The sequence below is a fragment of the Thalassophryne amazonica genome, chromosome 8 (genome assembly GCF_902500255.1).
Source record: "Thalassophryne amazonica chromosome 8, fThaAma1.1, whole genome shotgun sequence".
NCBI lineage: Eukaryota > Metazoa > Chordata > Actinopteri > Batrachoidiformes > Batrachoididae > Thalassophryne > Thalassophryne amazonica.
The window spans coordinates 44,209,279-44,224,638 of NC_047110.1; the positions used below are offsets into that span (position 1 = coordinate 44,209,279).

At 46.9% G+C, this 15,360-nt stretch overlaps 1 protein-coding gene across 1 annotated transcript in view; it reads left to right on the forward strand.

Moving 5' to 3' along the window:
• Positions 1-14,854, forward strand: part of nell2a (neural EGFL like 2a) — a 392,213-nt gene extending 377,359 nt beyond the window's left edge. Inside the window, exons 19-20 of the mRNA XM_034176080.1 lie at positions 12,736-12,960; positions 14,733-14,854. Coding sequence (XP_034031971.1) covers positions 12,736-12,960; positions 14,733-14,774 — 267 coding nt within the window. The 3' untranslated portion in view covers positions 14,775-14,854. The remainder of the gene's footprint in view (positions 1-12,735; positions 12,961-14,732) is intronic.
• Positions 14,855-15,360: the final 506 nt, after the last annotated feature.

Genomic DNA, 15,360 nt, shown 5'->3' on the forward strand with positions numbered 1-15,360 from the left:
AACGTGGCTTCGCACCGATCCGACCAGGTGAAGGGGACTTTTGGGGAGGTCAGGGCTGTCAGGGGGCTGACTACCTGACTGTAGCCCTTAATGAACCTCCGGTAAAAATTTGCAAAACCGAGGAACTGTTGTAGTTTCCTACGGTTTGTCGGTTGGGGCCAGTCTCTCACCGCCGCAACCTTGGGCGGATCAGGGGCGACGGAGTTGGAGGAGATGATGAACCCCAGGAAGGACAAAGAAGTGCGGTGGAACTCACACTTCTTGCCCTTCACAAAAAGCCGGTTCTCCAACAACCGCTGCAGGACCTGACGTACATGCTGGACATGAGTCTCAGGGTCCGGGGAGAAGATGAGTATATCGTCCAGATATACGAAGACAAATCGATGCAGGAAGTCCCGCAAGACGTCATTTACCAAAGCTTGGAACGTCGCGGGGGCATTAGTGAGGCCGAACGGCATGACCAGGTACTCAAAGTGACCTAACGGGGTGTTAAATGCCGTCTTCCATTCGTCTCCCTTCCGGATCCGAACCAGGTGGTACGCATTCCTAAGATCAAGTTTTGTAAAGATTTGGGCTCCATGCAGGGGCGTGAACACTGAATCCAACAGGGTGTGGTGCGGTTTGATCCTGGAAACATGAAACACGGGGTGGATCCGCAGTGAAGCTGGGAGTTGGAGCTTCACTGCAGCCGGACTGAGGACCTTGAGGATTTTGAAGGGGCCTATGTACCTGTCCTTCAGTTTCGGGGACTCCACTTGGAGAGGAATGTCCTTCGTGGATAACCACACCTCCTGCCCGGGCTGGTATGCAGGGGCCGGGGAACACTGGCGGTCTGCATGGGCCTTAGCCCTCGTCCGGGCCTTCAACAAAGCAGAATGGGCGGAACGCCACACCTGACGGCATCTTCGTAGGTGGGCCTGGACCGAGGGCACACCAACCTCTCCCTTCACCACGGGAAACAATGGGGGCTGGTACACCAAACACACCTCAAACGGGGAGAGGCCGGTGGCAGAGGACACCTGGCTGTTATGTGCGTACTCGATCCAGGCCAGGTGGTTGCTCCAGGCCATCGGGTGCACAGATGTAACACAGCAGAGGACCTGTTCTAGTTCCTGGTTGGCCCACTCTGCCTGTCCGTTCGTCTGTGGGTGATACCTGGATGAGAGGCTCACGGTGGGCCCCAGTTCTCTGCAGAAGCTCCTCCAGACCTGGGAGGAGAACTGAGGACCACAATCCGAGACAATGTCTGTTGGTATCCCATGCAGACGCACGACGTGGCGAACCAGGAGGTTTGCAGTCTCCTGGGCCGTTGGGAGCTTCGGGAGGGCCACGAAGTGGGCCGCCTTGGAGAAACGGTCCACTACCGTGAAGATGGTCGTCATGCCCTGGGATGGCAGGAGGCCCGTGACAAAATCCAGGCCGATGTGGGACCAGGGGCGATGAGGCACCGGGAGCGGTTGCAGCAGACCTTGGGCTCTTGAATGGTCAGCCTTGCCCCTGGCGCAGGTGGTGCAGGCCTGGACATACTCCCGGACATCGGTTTCCATGGACGCCCACCAGAAGCGCTGCCAGACCACCGCCACCGTTCTTCGCACCCTTGGGTGACAGGAGAGCTTGGAACTATGACAGAAGTCCAGAACTGCAGCTGTGGCCTCTGGTGAGATGTATAAGCGGTTCTTCGGACCTGTACCTGGGTCCAGGCTTCGTGCCAGGGTCTCCCGGACGGTCTTCTCCATGTCCCAGGTGAGGGTGGCCACAATAGTGGACTCAGGTATGATGGCTTCCGGTGGATCCAACAGCTCAGTTTTGACTTCATCCTCATGTACCCGGGACAAGGCATCCGACCTCTGGTTCTTGGTCCCGGGGCGATAGGTGATCCAGAAGTCAAAACGCCCGAAGAACAGTGAGCAGCGGGCTTGCCTGGGGTTCAGCCGCTTGGCGGTCCTGATATACTCCAGGTTCCGATGGTCCGTGAAAACCGTGAACGGCTCCGAAGCTCCCTCCAACAGGTGTCTCCACTCCTCAAGAGCCTCCTTCACCGCAAGAAGTTCCCAATTGCCCACGTCATAGTTCCGCTCTGCCGGGGTCAACCTGCGAGAAAAATAGGCACAAGGGTGGAGAACCTTGTCGGACTCCCCGCTTTGTGACAGCACAGCTCCTATCCCTGAGTCAGAGGCGTCCACTTCAACCACAAACTGGCGGCAAGGATCGGGCTGCACCAGAACTGGTGCAGTCGAGAACCGACGTTTCAACTCCCGAAACGTGGCTTCGCACCGATCCGACCAGGTGAAGGGGACTTTTGGGGAGGTCAGGGCTGTCAGGGGGCTGACTACCTGACTGTAGCCCTTAATGAACCTCCGGTAAAAATTTGCAAAACCGAGGAACTGTTGTAGTTTCCTACGGTTTGTCGGTTGGGGCCAGTCTCTCACCGCCGCAACCTTGGGCGGATCAGGGGCGACGGAGTTGGAGGAGATGATGAACCCCAGGAAGGACAAAGAAGTGCGGTGGAACTCACACTTCTTGCCCTTCACAAAAAGCCGGTTCTCCAACAACCGCTGCAGGACCTGACGTACATGCTGGACATGAGTCTCAGGGTCCGGGGAGAAGATGAGTATATCGTCCAGATATACGAAGACAAATCGATGCAGGAAGTCCCGCAAGACGTCATTTACCAAAGCTTGGAGTGAGGCCGAACGGCATGACCAGGTACTCAAAGTGACCTAACGGGGTATTAAATGCCGTCTTTCATTCGTCTCCCTTCCGGATCCGAACCAGGTGGTACGCATTCCTAAGATCAAGTTTTGTAAAGATTTGGGCTCCATGCAGGGGAGTGAACACTGAATCCAACAGGGGCAAAGGGTATCGATTGCGAACCGTGATCTCGTTCAGCCCTCTGTAATCAATGCATGGATGGAGTCCGCTGTCTTTCTTGCCCACAAAAAAGAAACCAGCACCCATCGGGGAGGTGGAGTTCCGGATCAGCCCGGCAGCTAATGAGTCCCGGATGTAGGTCTCCATTGATTCGCGCTCCGGACGTGAGAGGTTGTACAGCCTGCTGGATGGGTACTCAATGCCCGGAATCAAATCAATGGCACAATCGTACGGACGGTGGGGGGGAAGGGTGAGAGCCAGATCTTTGCTGAAAACGTCAGCAAGATCGTAGTACTCCACTGGTACCACCGTCAGATTGGGGGGAACTATAACTTCCTCCTTAGCACTTAAACCAGGAGCAACCGAGGATCCTAAACACTCCCTGTGGCAGGTTTCGCTCCACTGAGCCACAACCCCAGACGGCCAATCAATCCAGGGATTGTGTTTTACCATCCACGGGAAGCCCAAAATCACGCAGGAAGTAGAAGGAGTCACATAAAACTCTATCTCTTCCCGATGATTCCCAGACACCACCAGAACTACTGGTTGTGTCTTGTGTGTGATTAAAGGGAGAAGGGTGCCATCTAGTGCCCGTACCTTCAAAGGTGAAGAAAGCACCACCAGAGGGAGCCCTACCTCCCTTGCCCATCTGCTGTGCAGCAGATTCCCTTCTGACCCCGTGTCCACCAGTGCTGGGGCTTGAAGGGTTAAATCCCCACTCAGGATCGTGACTGGGAGATGTGTGGAAATACATGTACGTCCCACGTGAATGTCTGGACCAACCCTTAACCCAGTCTCTAAGGGCGGGCGTTCGTGTTTAACCGTTTGGGGCAGTCTCTCTGCTGATGCTCATTTGAGCCACAGAAAAAGCACTCCCCGCGGGCCATTCTCCTCTGTCTGTAAGATGATCTTAATCTGGCCCTGCTCATGTCCATAGCATCGTCAGCAGGGGGAGCTGTTGCCACTCGGAGCGCAGAGGCTGTGGAGCGTGGGGAGGGCGGAACCTTTTCGGACCCGGAGAGGGACGGCGCGTGCCCCGCCCTGTCCTTTGTCTCGCTCCCAACGGTGTTCCGCTAATTGATTGTCCAAATGTATAACTAGATTGATTAGACCATCCAAATCCCGCGGCTCATTCTTAGCCACCAGGTGCTCCTTCAGGACCGACGACAGTCCGTTTATGAAGGCGGCGCGGAGCGCAGCCGTATTCCAGCCGGACCTCGCAGCCGCAATGCGGAAGTCGACTGCATACTCAGCTGCGCTCCGACGTCCCTGTCTCATAGACAGCAGCACTGTCGAAGCGATTTCGCCTGTGTTAGGGTGATCAAAAACCATTCTGAACTCCCTCACAAACCCAGTGTAAGTGGTAAGGAGCCGTGAATTCTGCTCCCAAAGTGCTGTAGCCCAAGCGTGTGCCTCACCTCGAAGCAAATTAATGACATAAGCCACCCTACTGGCGTCTGAAGCGTACATTATGGGAAGCTGTGCAAAGACGAGCGAACACTGCATTAAGAAGTCAGCGCACATCTCCACACAACCTCCGTATGGCACCGGGGGACTTATGTAAGCTTCAGGGGATGGTGGGGGGGTTCGTTGGACAACCAGTGGAACGTCTATATTCGGCACCGGGTCAACAGGAGGAGAAGCTGCAGCCGCGCCCTGAGCGCGCACTTCCACCTGCGCGGTGAGAGCCTCCATCCTACGGTTGAGGATGACATTTTGCTCGGTCATTAAATCCAACCGAGCAGTAAAGGCGGAGAGGATTTGCTGCAACTCACCGATCACGCCCCCTGCTGACGCCTGTGCACCCTGCTCTTCCATTGGCTGTCCAACAGATGGTTGACGCCCCTCAGGATCCATGACGTTGGCCGAGATATCCTGTTGTGACAGTGTAATGACACGGACCCACAACAGGGGGCGTAAATGAACGGACAATAGATGAGCCAAAAATACAACACTTTGCTGTTGTGAAGCATGCACAACAAAATACAGACAAATACAGAATTTGGACAGAGTCAAATGTACTAAGGTGACGTGTGGGCAGGCTCGAGGATAGAAGACGTCCGTCCAGAGAAGAGCCGGATCCCACACGATTTCCACTGCCACCGAACCCAGAGAATACTGGAGCCGCCAAGTTCCGAGTCCCCAGGTGGCCACCGTCTCCGGCTGTCGGATCTGGTACTGCTGGCAGGAAGCAGAAACAGTTATGTGTGGGTGTGTGTACACCCAGCAATACACTCAGCGACAGTTCCTCAATGGTGGGTAAGACACCTCCACCTCCAAAACAGGAACACAATAACAATTAACAGTAGCACCTACTGAACACGGCTGAGAAAATACCTCGAAGGCAAACGATATCTCGGCAGCAGGGTGGAGATGTCGTCCGGCTTATATGGCGTGGTTGATGAGTTGATGATAGGTGACAGCTGTCAGGAGTTAATGAGTGACAGCTGTCACTCTCGTCTGTCCTGTGAGGCGGCAGCGCCCTCTCGTGCCTGAAGCCCGCACTCCAGGCAGGGCGCCCTCTGATAGTGGGCCAGCAGTACCTCCTCTTCAGCGGCCCACACAACAATTTCTTCTTCTTTAAAATGTCACATATCTGTGGGTATAACTTACTTTTGGAACTAGTCTCAAGTGGCCACTGATGGAATTGCAAGATTTGACATTTCTGTGTTGGCTTCATTTTTCTGCATCAGAGTTTTACTGAATGTCAAAGTGTGGGGGGGTTTGCAATTGGCATTATTTGTGTCACTTTTACCCAATCCATTCAACAAAAAAAGAAAAAGAAAATTAAAGCTAATGCTGTCTGACATAATTTATTGAAAAGTTTTGTTTTCAAGGGTCAAAAACAGTCATGTTTTCTGTCAAATAGCAGCTTAGTATGCACAGTGCCTCTGATGGGCCTCACACCTCCAGATGTATGCCTATCTAATAGAAATGCTTTATGTTGTAACTCCCTCAGTTGTTTATATCACCCACACGTCGATGTAATGACCATGTCAGTCCTTCTGCTCAGTGACTCACAAATCATCCTCAGTGCAGATCTCAGATGAGCAGTTTACGAGTCCATTTTCTTATTTTTCCCACTCAGTTTTGCAGCTTTTAAAGATCAGGAATTCCTGTCGCTAATAAAAGTCTAACAGAGTTACGGTGCAAGTGGCAACAGCAATGCCTTTTCCTCCCCCATATTGTAACACTGCCCTGATGCCCCGGATCCGAGGGCTGCTTTTTGGATTTCTAACAGAAAGCTGTTACAGAAGAGCAGGAGAATTCACTGTTCAGCTGAGAGACAGCGGGGAAGCACAGTTGGCTGAAAATGGGTTTGCTCGACTTCACTCTTGCAGAGACCAAGACCGAGACTGTCCTCGCTGTAGGCCCTAGTGTACGTTGACACAAGCAGACACAAACACTTTTAAGAATGTGGGCAGCACTGTCCCTGCAGCAGCAGCACAGATTGAAGAAGACACAAACGCACAAACATGTACATACTACATCCTGTACATGCATGCACTTAGGGACAGCTGTCACCACTGTAATCTGCACTTGCTCACATATAGCTGATGCAAAATCCACACAGATCTGAAGTAAGCAACACCAAAGATGCAGCATGAGGAGCAGCAGTTGAAGGGGTGAGGGAGGAGGGCGCTATGTTGTGACACCGGCGGTGTGAGAGGGACATGAAATGAACCTTGAACACTTCCACACTGAGCAGAGCCGTGGCTGTCTAGGCTCAGTAGGGATCTTAAAGATGTGACAGCAGCCACAGCAGCTCAGAGCAACATACAATCCATGCCTGCTGCCCACTCTGCTGTTTGAAACTCCTTTGCAGAACGTGCACGTATGGGCCACTTGTGATTTCCTTTGTTGTTAAACTACCTTACATTTAAGGAAGCATTGCTTCTCACAGCTGTAGGCCGGGCATTAGAGCACGGTGGACTGAACAAAGAATGGGATGCTTTGAAATGGTTGCCTTCTTATAGAATGCTGCAGGTTAATTCTAAGGCAAAGATAAAGAAAATTAAATGTCATTAGTTTTCACCCTCTGCAGGCGTTGTGTAACAAGCTGGTTGTACCAAGTCTTTGAACCAGTTCTAACAACAAAAACAAAACCAGAGAACATGTATTTTTTCCCACAACATAAATGTTTATTCATATGTATTTATTTGTTTGTTTTCTTTTTAAATAATGCAAACTTTGTAATAATATTATTATTATTTTAAAATAGTAAGTCCCTTCGGCTGCTCCCTTGTTTGCACTCGGGTCGCTACAGCAAATCCAAGGTGGATCTGCATGTTGAATTGGCACAGGTTTTACACCGGATGCCCTTCCTGACGCAACTCCACATTACATGGAGAAATGTGGCAGGGGTGGGATTTAAACCCGGAAGCTTCTGTACTGAAACAAAGCGCATTAACCACTTGACCACCACCCCTGCAAGTTAAAATATTTTTGCTTGCAAAAAGTTGGTGCTGAGCTCACTTCGGGTGTCGCCGACAGAACGGCCCGCCCCTAAATATTTGTCCGCCCTGCTTTCACTGTGCATGCATCATTTCGGAGCTCAACAGCTCGTCTGAGACACAGAGTCTCTTCATCCAGCGCGATCAAAGGGATAAATGGGATTATTAACTATCAGATGACAAGGTAAAACCTTTTAAATCATTCCAAAGTCAGTCTTAAGCAGAAACAAGGCCATAATCTGTGATGCTTTGAAATGAAAGACGCACAGTGAATGCAACAGCTAGCAGCCCATGTAGCTGTGCACTCTGATCGCTTCCTCCGTCTTTTATGATTAAGTAATGATGAATTTATGCGGAAATGATTGTTGTACAAAAGCTTCAGATATCTGTCGCTGAGATAGGTATCTGGATTACAGTTTTTAGCAGAAATGAGGTGATAATCTATGAACCGTGGCTGATGACGCATCTGCAGTGAAGACAGGGTGGACCGATTTTTAGGGGGGACCGTTCGGTCTGTGACACCGGCATTCATGACATTCTGATCACTTTCGAGGGGACATTCAGCATGTTGCCGCCATGTCTAACCCTGTGCCGAATGTCCAGAATGTGCCTGAGCGCACCTCGAGTGCGGCTGGAGTATATTCTGCCGAACTGTTTTCGGGCCGCAATTGTAAGTGCATTCTTACTTGTTCTTACTGTATTCTGGCAGCTGTCCAGGTACTCTTACAGTGTTCCACCTACATTTGTTTTGCGTTTGGAGGCTCATGCACATGGCATGTGCACAGATCAGTCAGGGCGGGTCAGTGCACAGTCTGGGTATTTGGACAGCTGTCGTCTGCAAGTCTTATTCCTTCCCAGATTTGGAACAAATTTCTTTCTTTCTTTTTTTTTTTACATTCCGGCTGATTCGGCTTGTCTTGTGCTTGTTCATACTAAGTTTGACGGAGCCCTTAGCCTCTTTCATCTTTTTGAAACTGGCATTAGTAATAAACTATAGAGTAAAATATAGCTTATATCAGTTGACATTTTTAGAATGTTTGGAATGTAGACATTGTTGTCACAGAGCACTACACATGTTGGTATCAACCAGTATTTAAGTGGGTCCTGCTGGTGCACAGAATGAGGGTGTGACTGTTCTGCAGTCACCTCTCAGTACCAGGGGTTTACTGAGATGTCTTTGCCTAGGTTGGCACACACTGACATGTGCCCTGTGCCTATGGGTGCGTCCTTCGTTTGGATACGGTGGGGCAGGGGCGGATCTAGAGATAAATTCATGGGGTGGCAAGCAGGGACAGGCACTATTATGTGGGGTGGCAATGTAATGTTTATGTATTATGCTATTATAGGTCAGGAATCTGGATTATAGCGTCACGAGTCCAAGTTTCATATAGCCTAGAGCAGCGACCCGTAAGCTTTTTGCGCCACGGACCAATTTTCATGTAACGTTAAAACAACATTTTTGCAGATCAATATAGGAAAAACTATAAACAATGTGTGTAAAAAATGCATGAGTGGAATGGTAATTTCAAGCGCTCCAATGGGCGTCATAGATCTGTAAATTGTGTTTTCATGATCACAAAATGAACATTAGCAGATAACCAAAACAATTGTTCAGTTTGTGATAAAAGCATGAAATGTGGCACACATATTCTAAATTAACTAATGTTTATTTTCAGATATGGAGACATCCTTGAGGTGACCTCTAATGAGCTACAGGGGTCAATAAAGAATTACACAGGGGTCAAAATATAAAAATTCTCCAATCATGTTGAAAACTATACCACCCTATTTGTGTGATCATAAGGATTCCAAAAATGTATAGTTTGGGCTATCCATGACTGAATGTTATGGAGTTATGGGGTAAAAACAGCAAAAATGGTGACAAAGGTCAGTTTCAGTTTGTACAAGGGTGAAAAGTTAAAGTTACTTCAGTTTTGGTAAAAAGTGATGCAAATTATTGGTTGAGTGAATAGGATTAATAAATGGAATAGTTTTGACTATGTCGAATGCTTGGTCTCCAAAGTAAAGGTCAAACAAGGTTGACGTCCATTGGATTCTATGACATGTGACATATGTTACCTCGTAACATGATAACTTAGCGTGATAGATGGTGCAAACTATTCCTTTTTAAAATACTATTAACTAAACCAATAATTTGCATAATTTTTTACCAAAATTGGAGCAAGTTTAACGTTTGACCCCTGTACAAACTGAAACTGACCTTTGTCACCATATTTGCTGTTTTTACCCCATAACTCCAAAACATTGTCAACCGCTCATTGGTTACAACAGCAGGTGGAACACCTGCAGGAGCATCCTGAGGAGCTTCAGCAGGAACTGTGGAATGACATTTGGAGCCGAGTTTAATTGTGCGCACGTGACAGAAATCTGATTTGTCGTGGCGCGCAGTGAAATGTGACGCCGCGTTACAAGTCGTCTCAAAACGTGACAGTTTCCGTGTCACTTTGTAATAACGCCTGACAGTTTGGGCTCCAAGAACCATCACAGGAACCACTACGAACGTTGTCACGTTCTATTAAGGATCAATACTCATCAAGACGGATCAATACGCTCAGTTGCGACCTCCACGACATGAGACGAAATGAGGGTGGTGTGTGACATTCGTGGAAGATTTTTTGACAGGCAAAAACATGCTGCACAAATATCAAGAATATCATGCACCAACACGCACTATTAAGAAACATATTCAGATGCGTTAGGTCACATTAAGAATGTCAGGAATGTGTCACGAATGACAGAAAAATGACATTCGTAACGTGTCTTGGTTATGTGTAAACGCACCTTAAGGTGTGTTTACACATAACCAAGACACGTCATTTTTCTGTCATGTTCCACCTGCTGCATGTGCCTGATGTTTGGGAAAATGTGTGAGACGACAGCCGCATGAAGCCACACATCTGGCTCTGTCCTCCTCCTCCTCTCTGTGCCACTCCATGGCACAGAGCCCAACTATGCATGCAGTCACAAAGTTCTTCTGAAAAACTGGAGTGATCTGAATTCGGTTGGATGAATATGGGTGTGTGTGTGGAGACAATTCACCTTGTTCACAACGTGACAGAACTTAATGATGCGCTGTTACGCGCAATAGCGCGCAACACTATTCTTGACCGTGCGTAATGGTTCCTGATAATTCTCCAGCAACACGTGCCATTAATGGTAATGTGTGGTAACAGGTTGCAGCAGTTCCTGAGGACACTTGACGCCTCTGCCTCGAATCATCACATTCGTGATCAGCGGCCAAGAATGTGTACTTCGTGGCATTCGTGACTTGTTGTCGTTATGTGTAAACGCAGCATAAGCGAAACACAGCGGCACGGCGTACCGGGAAGAGGTATACAGTCCTCTACAACTGCAATGCAGCATACATGAAAATCATCAACAGAGTGTGCCGCCTGTGGCGTGTTAAAGAAGTAGATTTTCGTGCGCTAGCTGCAGGACCCTAGAAGCAGTCAAAAAGCCTACACTAGCATTGCAGTGCATTTTCCCTTTCTCTGTTATTTTTGTTTAATGATGATGAATTTGCTCTGTTGTTGTTCTGATGTTATTTCCCCCCAAAAATTATGTTTGCACTTTACCTGAAAATTAATGTTTTTCCATAAATTACATTGCATGTCTAACATCATGCATCATGCACTCAAGGATGTGTACAGAATTTAAGAATCTCAAACTCAGAAAAGAGCCATCTTTAATATCTTCAATATCATGCAAGCAAAATGTTTTTGAGTAGCAACAGTTCCTGAAAGAATCTAGTCTTACTTTCACCTCTGCCTACTAGCTATTGCTGACTATTGCTATTTAGTCCAGTTTGATGTTCATTGCTGGCAAACATACATATTCTCATATGAGATCCAGTTTTTGTTTAAGCAGATCTCTCTCTGTCATAAATATACATTTTTGTATAATACATCAGTTGGTATTAACATTTTATTTTTGTGTACCTCTGTTTATATCTTGATGTCAAAGCAGATCTCTCTGGGTTATATGCCTCTTGAATGAGGGGCTATTGCTACTTGAGATTGTGTTCATTTCTTTTCTTTTTTGGGGACATGTAATGATACTATACTGAAACCTGTTTTCTTATTGCTCTTTTTGAATGGTACAAATTTTGTGTTGTCAGTGTTTTTATGTGGACCCCAGAAAGAACCGTCTTCACTATGATGACGACTAATGGGGATCCTGTTCACAATGAATACACACACACACACACACACACACACACACACACACACACACACACACACACACACACACACACACACACACACACACACACACACACACACACACAATGCCAGGAAACAGTAACTCTGATGTGCTGTCATTTGTCAAAATCCACTTAATACTGTTCTAGGTCAGGAACATAGAACAGTTTAATTTGCAATATTAAAAATTTTCTCATTCCTGAAAACATGACATTTTTGAGTCACAATGACATCAAATAATGCTGCTCAATATACAGTACAAGGTAGTGTGCTGCACACAGGGAGCAATGTCTGGTTGTGCACAGGAGCACTCCAGCACACAGACAGGAGTAGCCAGGGTTCAACCCTCCAACATGACCGGCACAGATTCTCAGTTCAAATCTTGAGCTTGTTGAATCACAGGCCGCACCGTGTGAAGCAGCCAGAGGTGGCAGTGATGCTCATTGCAATGCGGGACAGATACCCAAGGATACGATCAGTCCTTCCTCCTAGCTATACGGGCAAAAAGCGCCACTCAGGGGAGTTCCCACTTTAAATATTTACACACTACATAAAGGCGGGGAGTGGGCATCAGCACGGCGTGTGCCGGTGCTTTATAGCCAGCCTCATTTACCACAACACATCTGAAATGCTGAGCCAGAACATTTTCAGTGATATTAAATATCTCCAGTGGGAGGCTTGCATCAAAACATACTCCTCTTGTAATAACCCCCCCCTCCAAATTTGCTTATGTTTAGACATACATCGGAAAAATAAATAAATAAAAATAGAGAGGAGGTTAGATGAGGGCAATGTGGCGTAGGGCGTGCAGAGTTGACAAAAATGGCCAATAGGATAGGAAATGACAGGAGGAGAATTCCAATAAGGTTTTTTACTGCTGATCGTCTGCTTGAAGATTAATTTGGGAACAATAGTGAAGGAGGGGGATGAGAAAAAGTCAATTAAAAAGTTGGAACATTTACCTCAGAGTTTAAAATAAACTGCTGACTGCATTGGAAGATTGCTCTGCTCATCTGTATTTTTTTTTCAAGGTGCTACAACAACTTTTGGTCCCTCTAGCATGTAAATGCACAGCGTCAGGAAAAATGCGCCTGCTTCCATGAATAACCTGTTTCGGCTTCAAAACTGAATAGACAGTGTTGAGTTGCTGTGAACATTTGTCTGTGTGTGTGTGTGTCCCTCTGCAGCAGGGCCAAGTGGACTGCTGGCCTCTGCCCTGCCCCCCTGTGGACTGTGAATTCACGGTGGTGCCTGAGGGTGAGTGCTGCGCCCACTGTGTCACTGACCCCTGTCAAGCCGACACCATCCGCAACGACATCACCAAGACGTGCACAGACGAGCACAGCATCTCACGCTTCAGTGGCTCATCCTGGATTAAACATGGCACCGAGTGCACCCTGTGCCAGTGCAAGGTAATGCACCAGCTGCGCCGGCACCATAGCAACACAAAATGACAGCTCACAATGCAGAACACCAAAGAAAAACAGTCAAAAAAATTGATATATCATACTGTTTTATCAATAAAATGGCATACTGTGGTCCGGTGTCTGTGGCAGGGGTTTAAGACCAATTCTGGCTTCGCTAAGGGCCCCTTCATACATAGTATGAATAAGTACAAATCAGGATGAATCACAGTGGAACAGCTCATATGAGCGAACCATGAAAACACCAAGCCAACGGGCAGGCGTGCATGATTCCGCTGCGACAGTATCATGCACGCGATGGTGTCGTGTGAGCAGGAACACAGTGTGAGCAACTGGGACGTGGTGCACCACTTTACGCCGCTGATGTGGAGAAAAATAAAATAAAAACCAGCTGTGTAATTAGTGAATATCATTGGGTTGATATAAATAATACATAATAGGGCACACAATACATAACCCCACAGTTAAATAACCCTGGTTAAATAAAAAAAAAAAAGCTACTCATGGGATTCGAACCTGTAAGCTCTGATTACCAGATGGAAATTTTTACCACTGCGCTACCATTGCTGGCCTGTAATTGGTGCAGAAAAATGCCTGAAATCAACAAGGACATGGAGGAAGTGCGCTGTGTCTGGACGCTGCAGCCAGGTGGAAAGGCGAAAGATGTTTTATATATTTCCACATGAGGACAGTAGGCAGAGACACATGCCTCACGGAGGAATGTAAGTTGTATGTATGGCCCAGAGAGGCCTTAAAACAATTATAATACTGACAAAATAATATGGGTGGGTGGCCCAGTAAGATTTCTTTTCATGGGGCCCAAAATCCCTGGTGGCGCACCTGCACATAGCATTTGTGCCAGTCTTCAAAACTTACAAACAGTAGCTTTAATATGGGGAAGCACAGAGTGGAGTTGCATCAGGCATAGAGTTTTTCTACCATGTGACAGTGTGTAAATGTAAACTTTTCTCTTTTCATGAATTTACTGAGTCTACAGATCCTTAAGAGTTTTACTACATTACTGTGCAGAGATTCTTGTGGACTGCAATGACATGTCAATTAGCTCTCTAAACTAGTTACATTGGAATCAAACTATGTGAGAAAGACAAAGGGAATTTTTTTCCCCCTTACAAAGGTAAAGCATCACTGTTTTGTCAAGGTGTGTGCGCGCGTGTGTGTGAGTGTGTGTGTGTTTCAATAAAGAACAGACTTGCAGTACTTAGATTGTGGTGCCTCGGATATTCTATGTGGAAAACAGACAAGTTGGCATAATTAGTCTGAGTAAATCCAGTGAAGAAATTTCACTTCTTAATTTCTTTTTCGGTTTTATTGACACGGCACAAAACAATCACAACAGTGCAGGCAAATATCCTTATTATTACTGATTGCAGGCATAAACTGTTTGCTTCAGCTTTGGGACTAATCCGACAATGCTGACTGCTTTTTCAGAGTTTTCTGGGTGGAAAATTGTGACAGCAGTGTCCACTTCTTGGAGAAATAATGAACAGCGACCAAACTATTCAAAGGCACCTTGCAAATATTAATAATAAAAAAAGGCACTGCAGTTACATAATAAGATTCATTTTAAATTCAAGTACATGAAGATGCCTTTGCTCTCTGTGATCAGTTGTTTATTCTCAAACACTTCTGCCGCTTTCCAAACGGTCATTGTGTTGATCCGGTGAGTTTATTAGCAAACCTGACTTTAACGTATGATAGTAATCTAATTCCTGTTTTATATTTCTGTCTTTACTTTCTAGAATGGACACATCTGCTGCTCAGTGGACCCCATGTGCCTTTAGTTCTGGCAGATCTGAAGGCACCTGTACAGTGTTCTCCATGTAAAAAAAGAAAGAAAAGAAAAAGTAATAATAATACCACCACCTGTATCTCTTCACTGATCACACAGACGGGGTCACACAGTGTTTGCAATGTCACTACGTCTTTGTTTTGCTGTTACTGGGTGGATGGGGTGACAAATATGGATGATTCAAATAGTGCCACATCACCAGTTACATAAACACTGTGCATCCCGCGATGGTATGTGCATTCAAAAGACAGAAATGCTCAACTTTTTCTGCTTGCTGGAGCTGCAAGGACAAACTGCACATTGAATTTAAATCAGTTCCATTTATCGATACAGCATCGAATCACAACACAAGTCGCCTCAAGGTGTTTCACATGAGTAAGGTCTGACCTTGACCACCCTCTGAGCAGGCACACTGGCAACAGTGGTAAGGAAAAACTCACTTGAATTTTCTGATTACAGGAAAAAACCTCAAGCAGACCAGACTCAGTGGGGTGACCATCTGCTTTGGCCATTCTATCAGAAACAACATAAGAAATAAAACAAAACGCAACAATGTACTGTCAAAAATGCAAAGATAG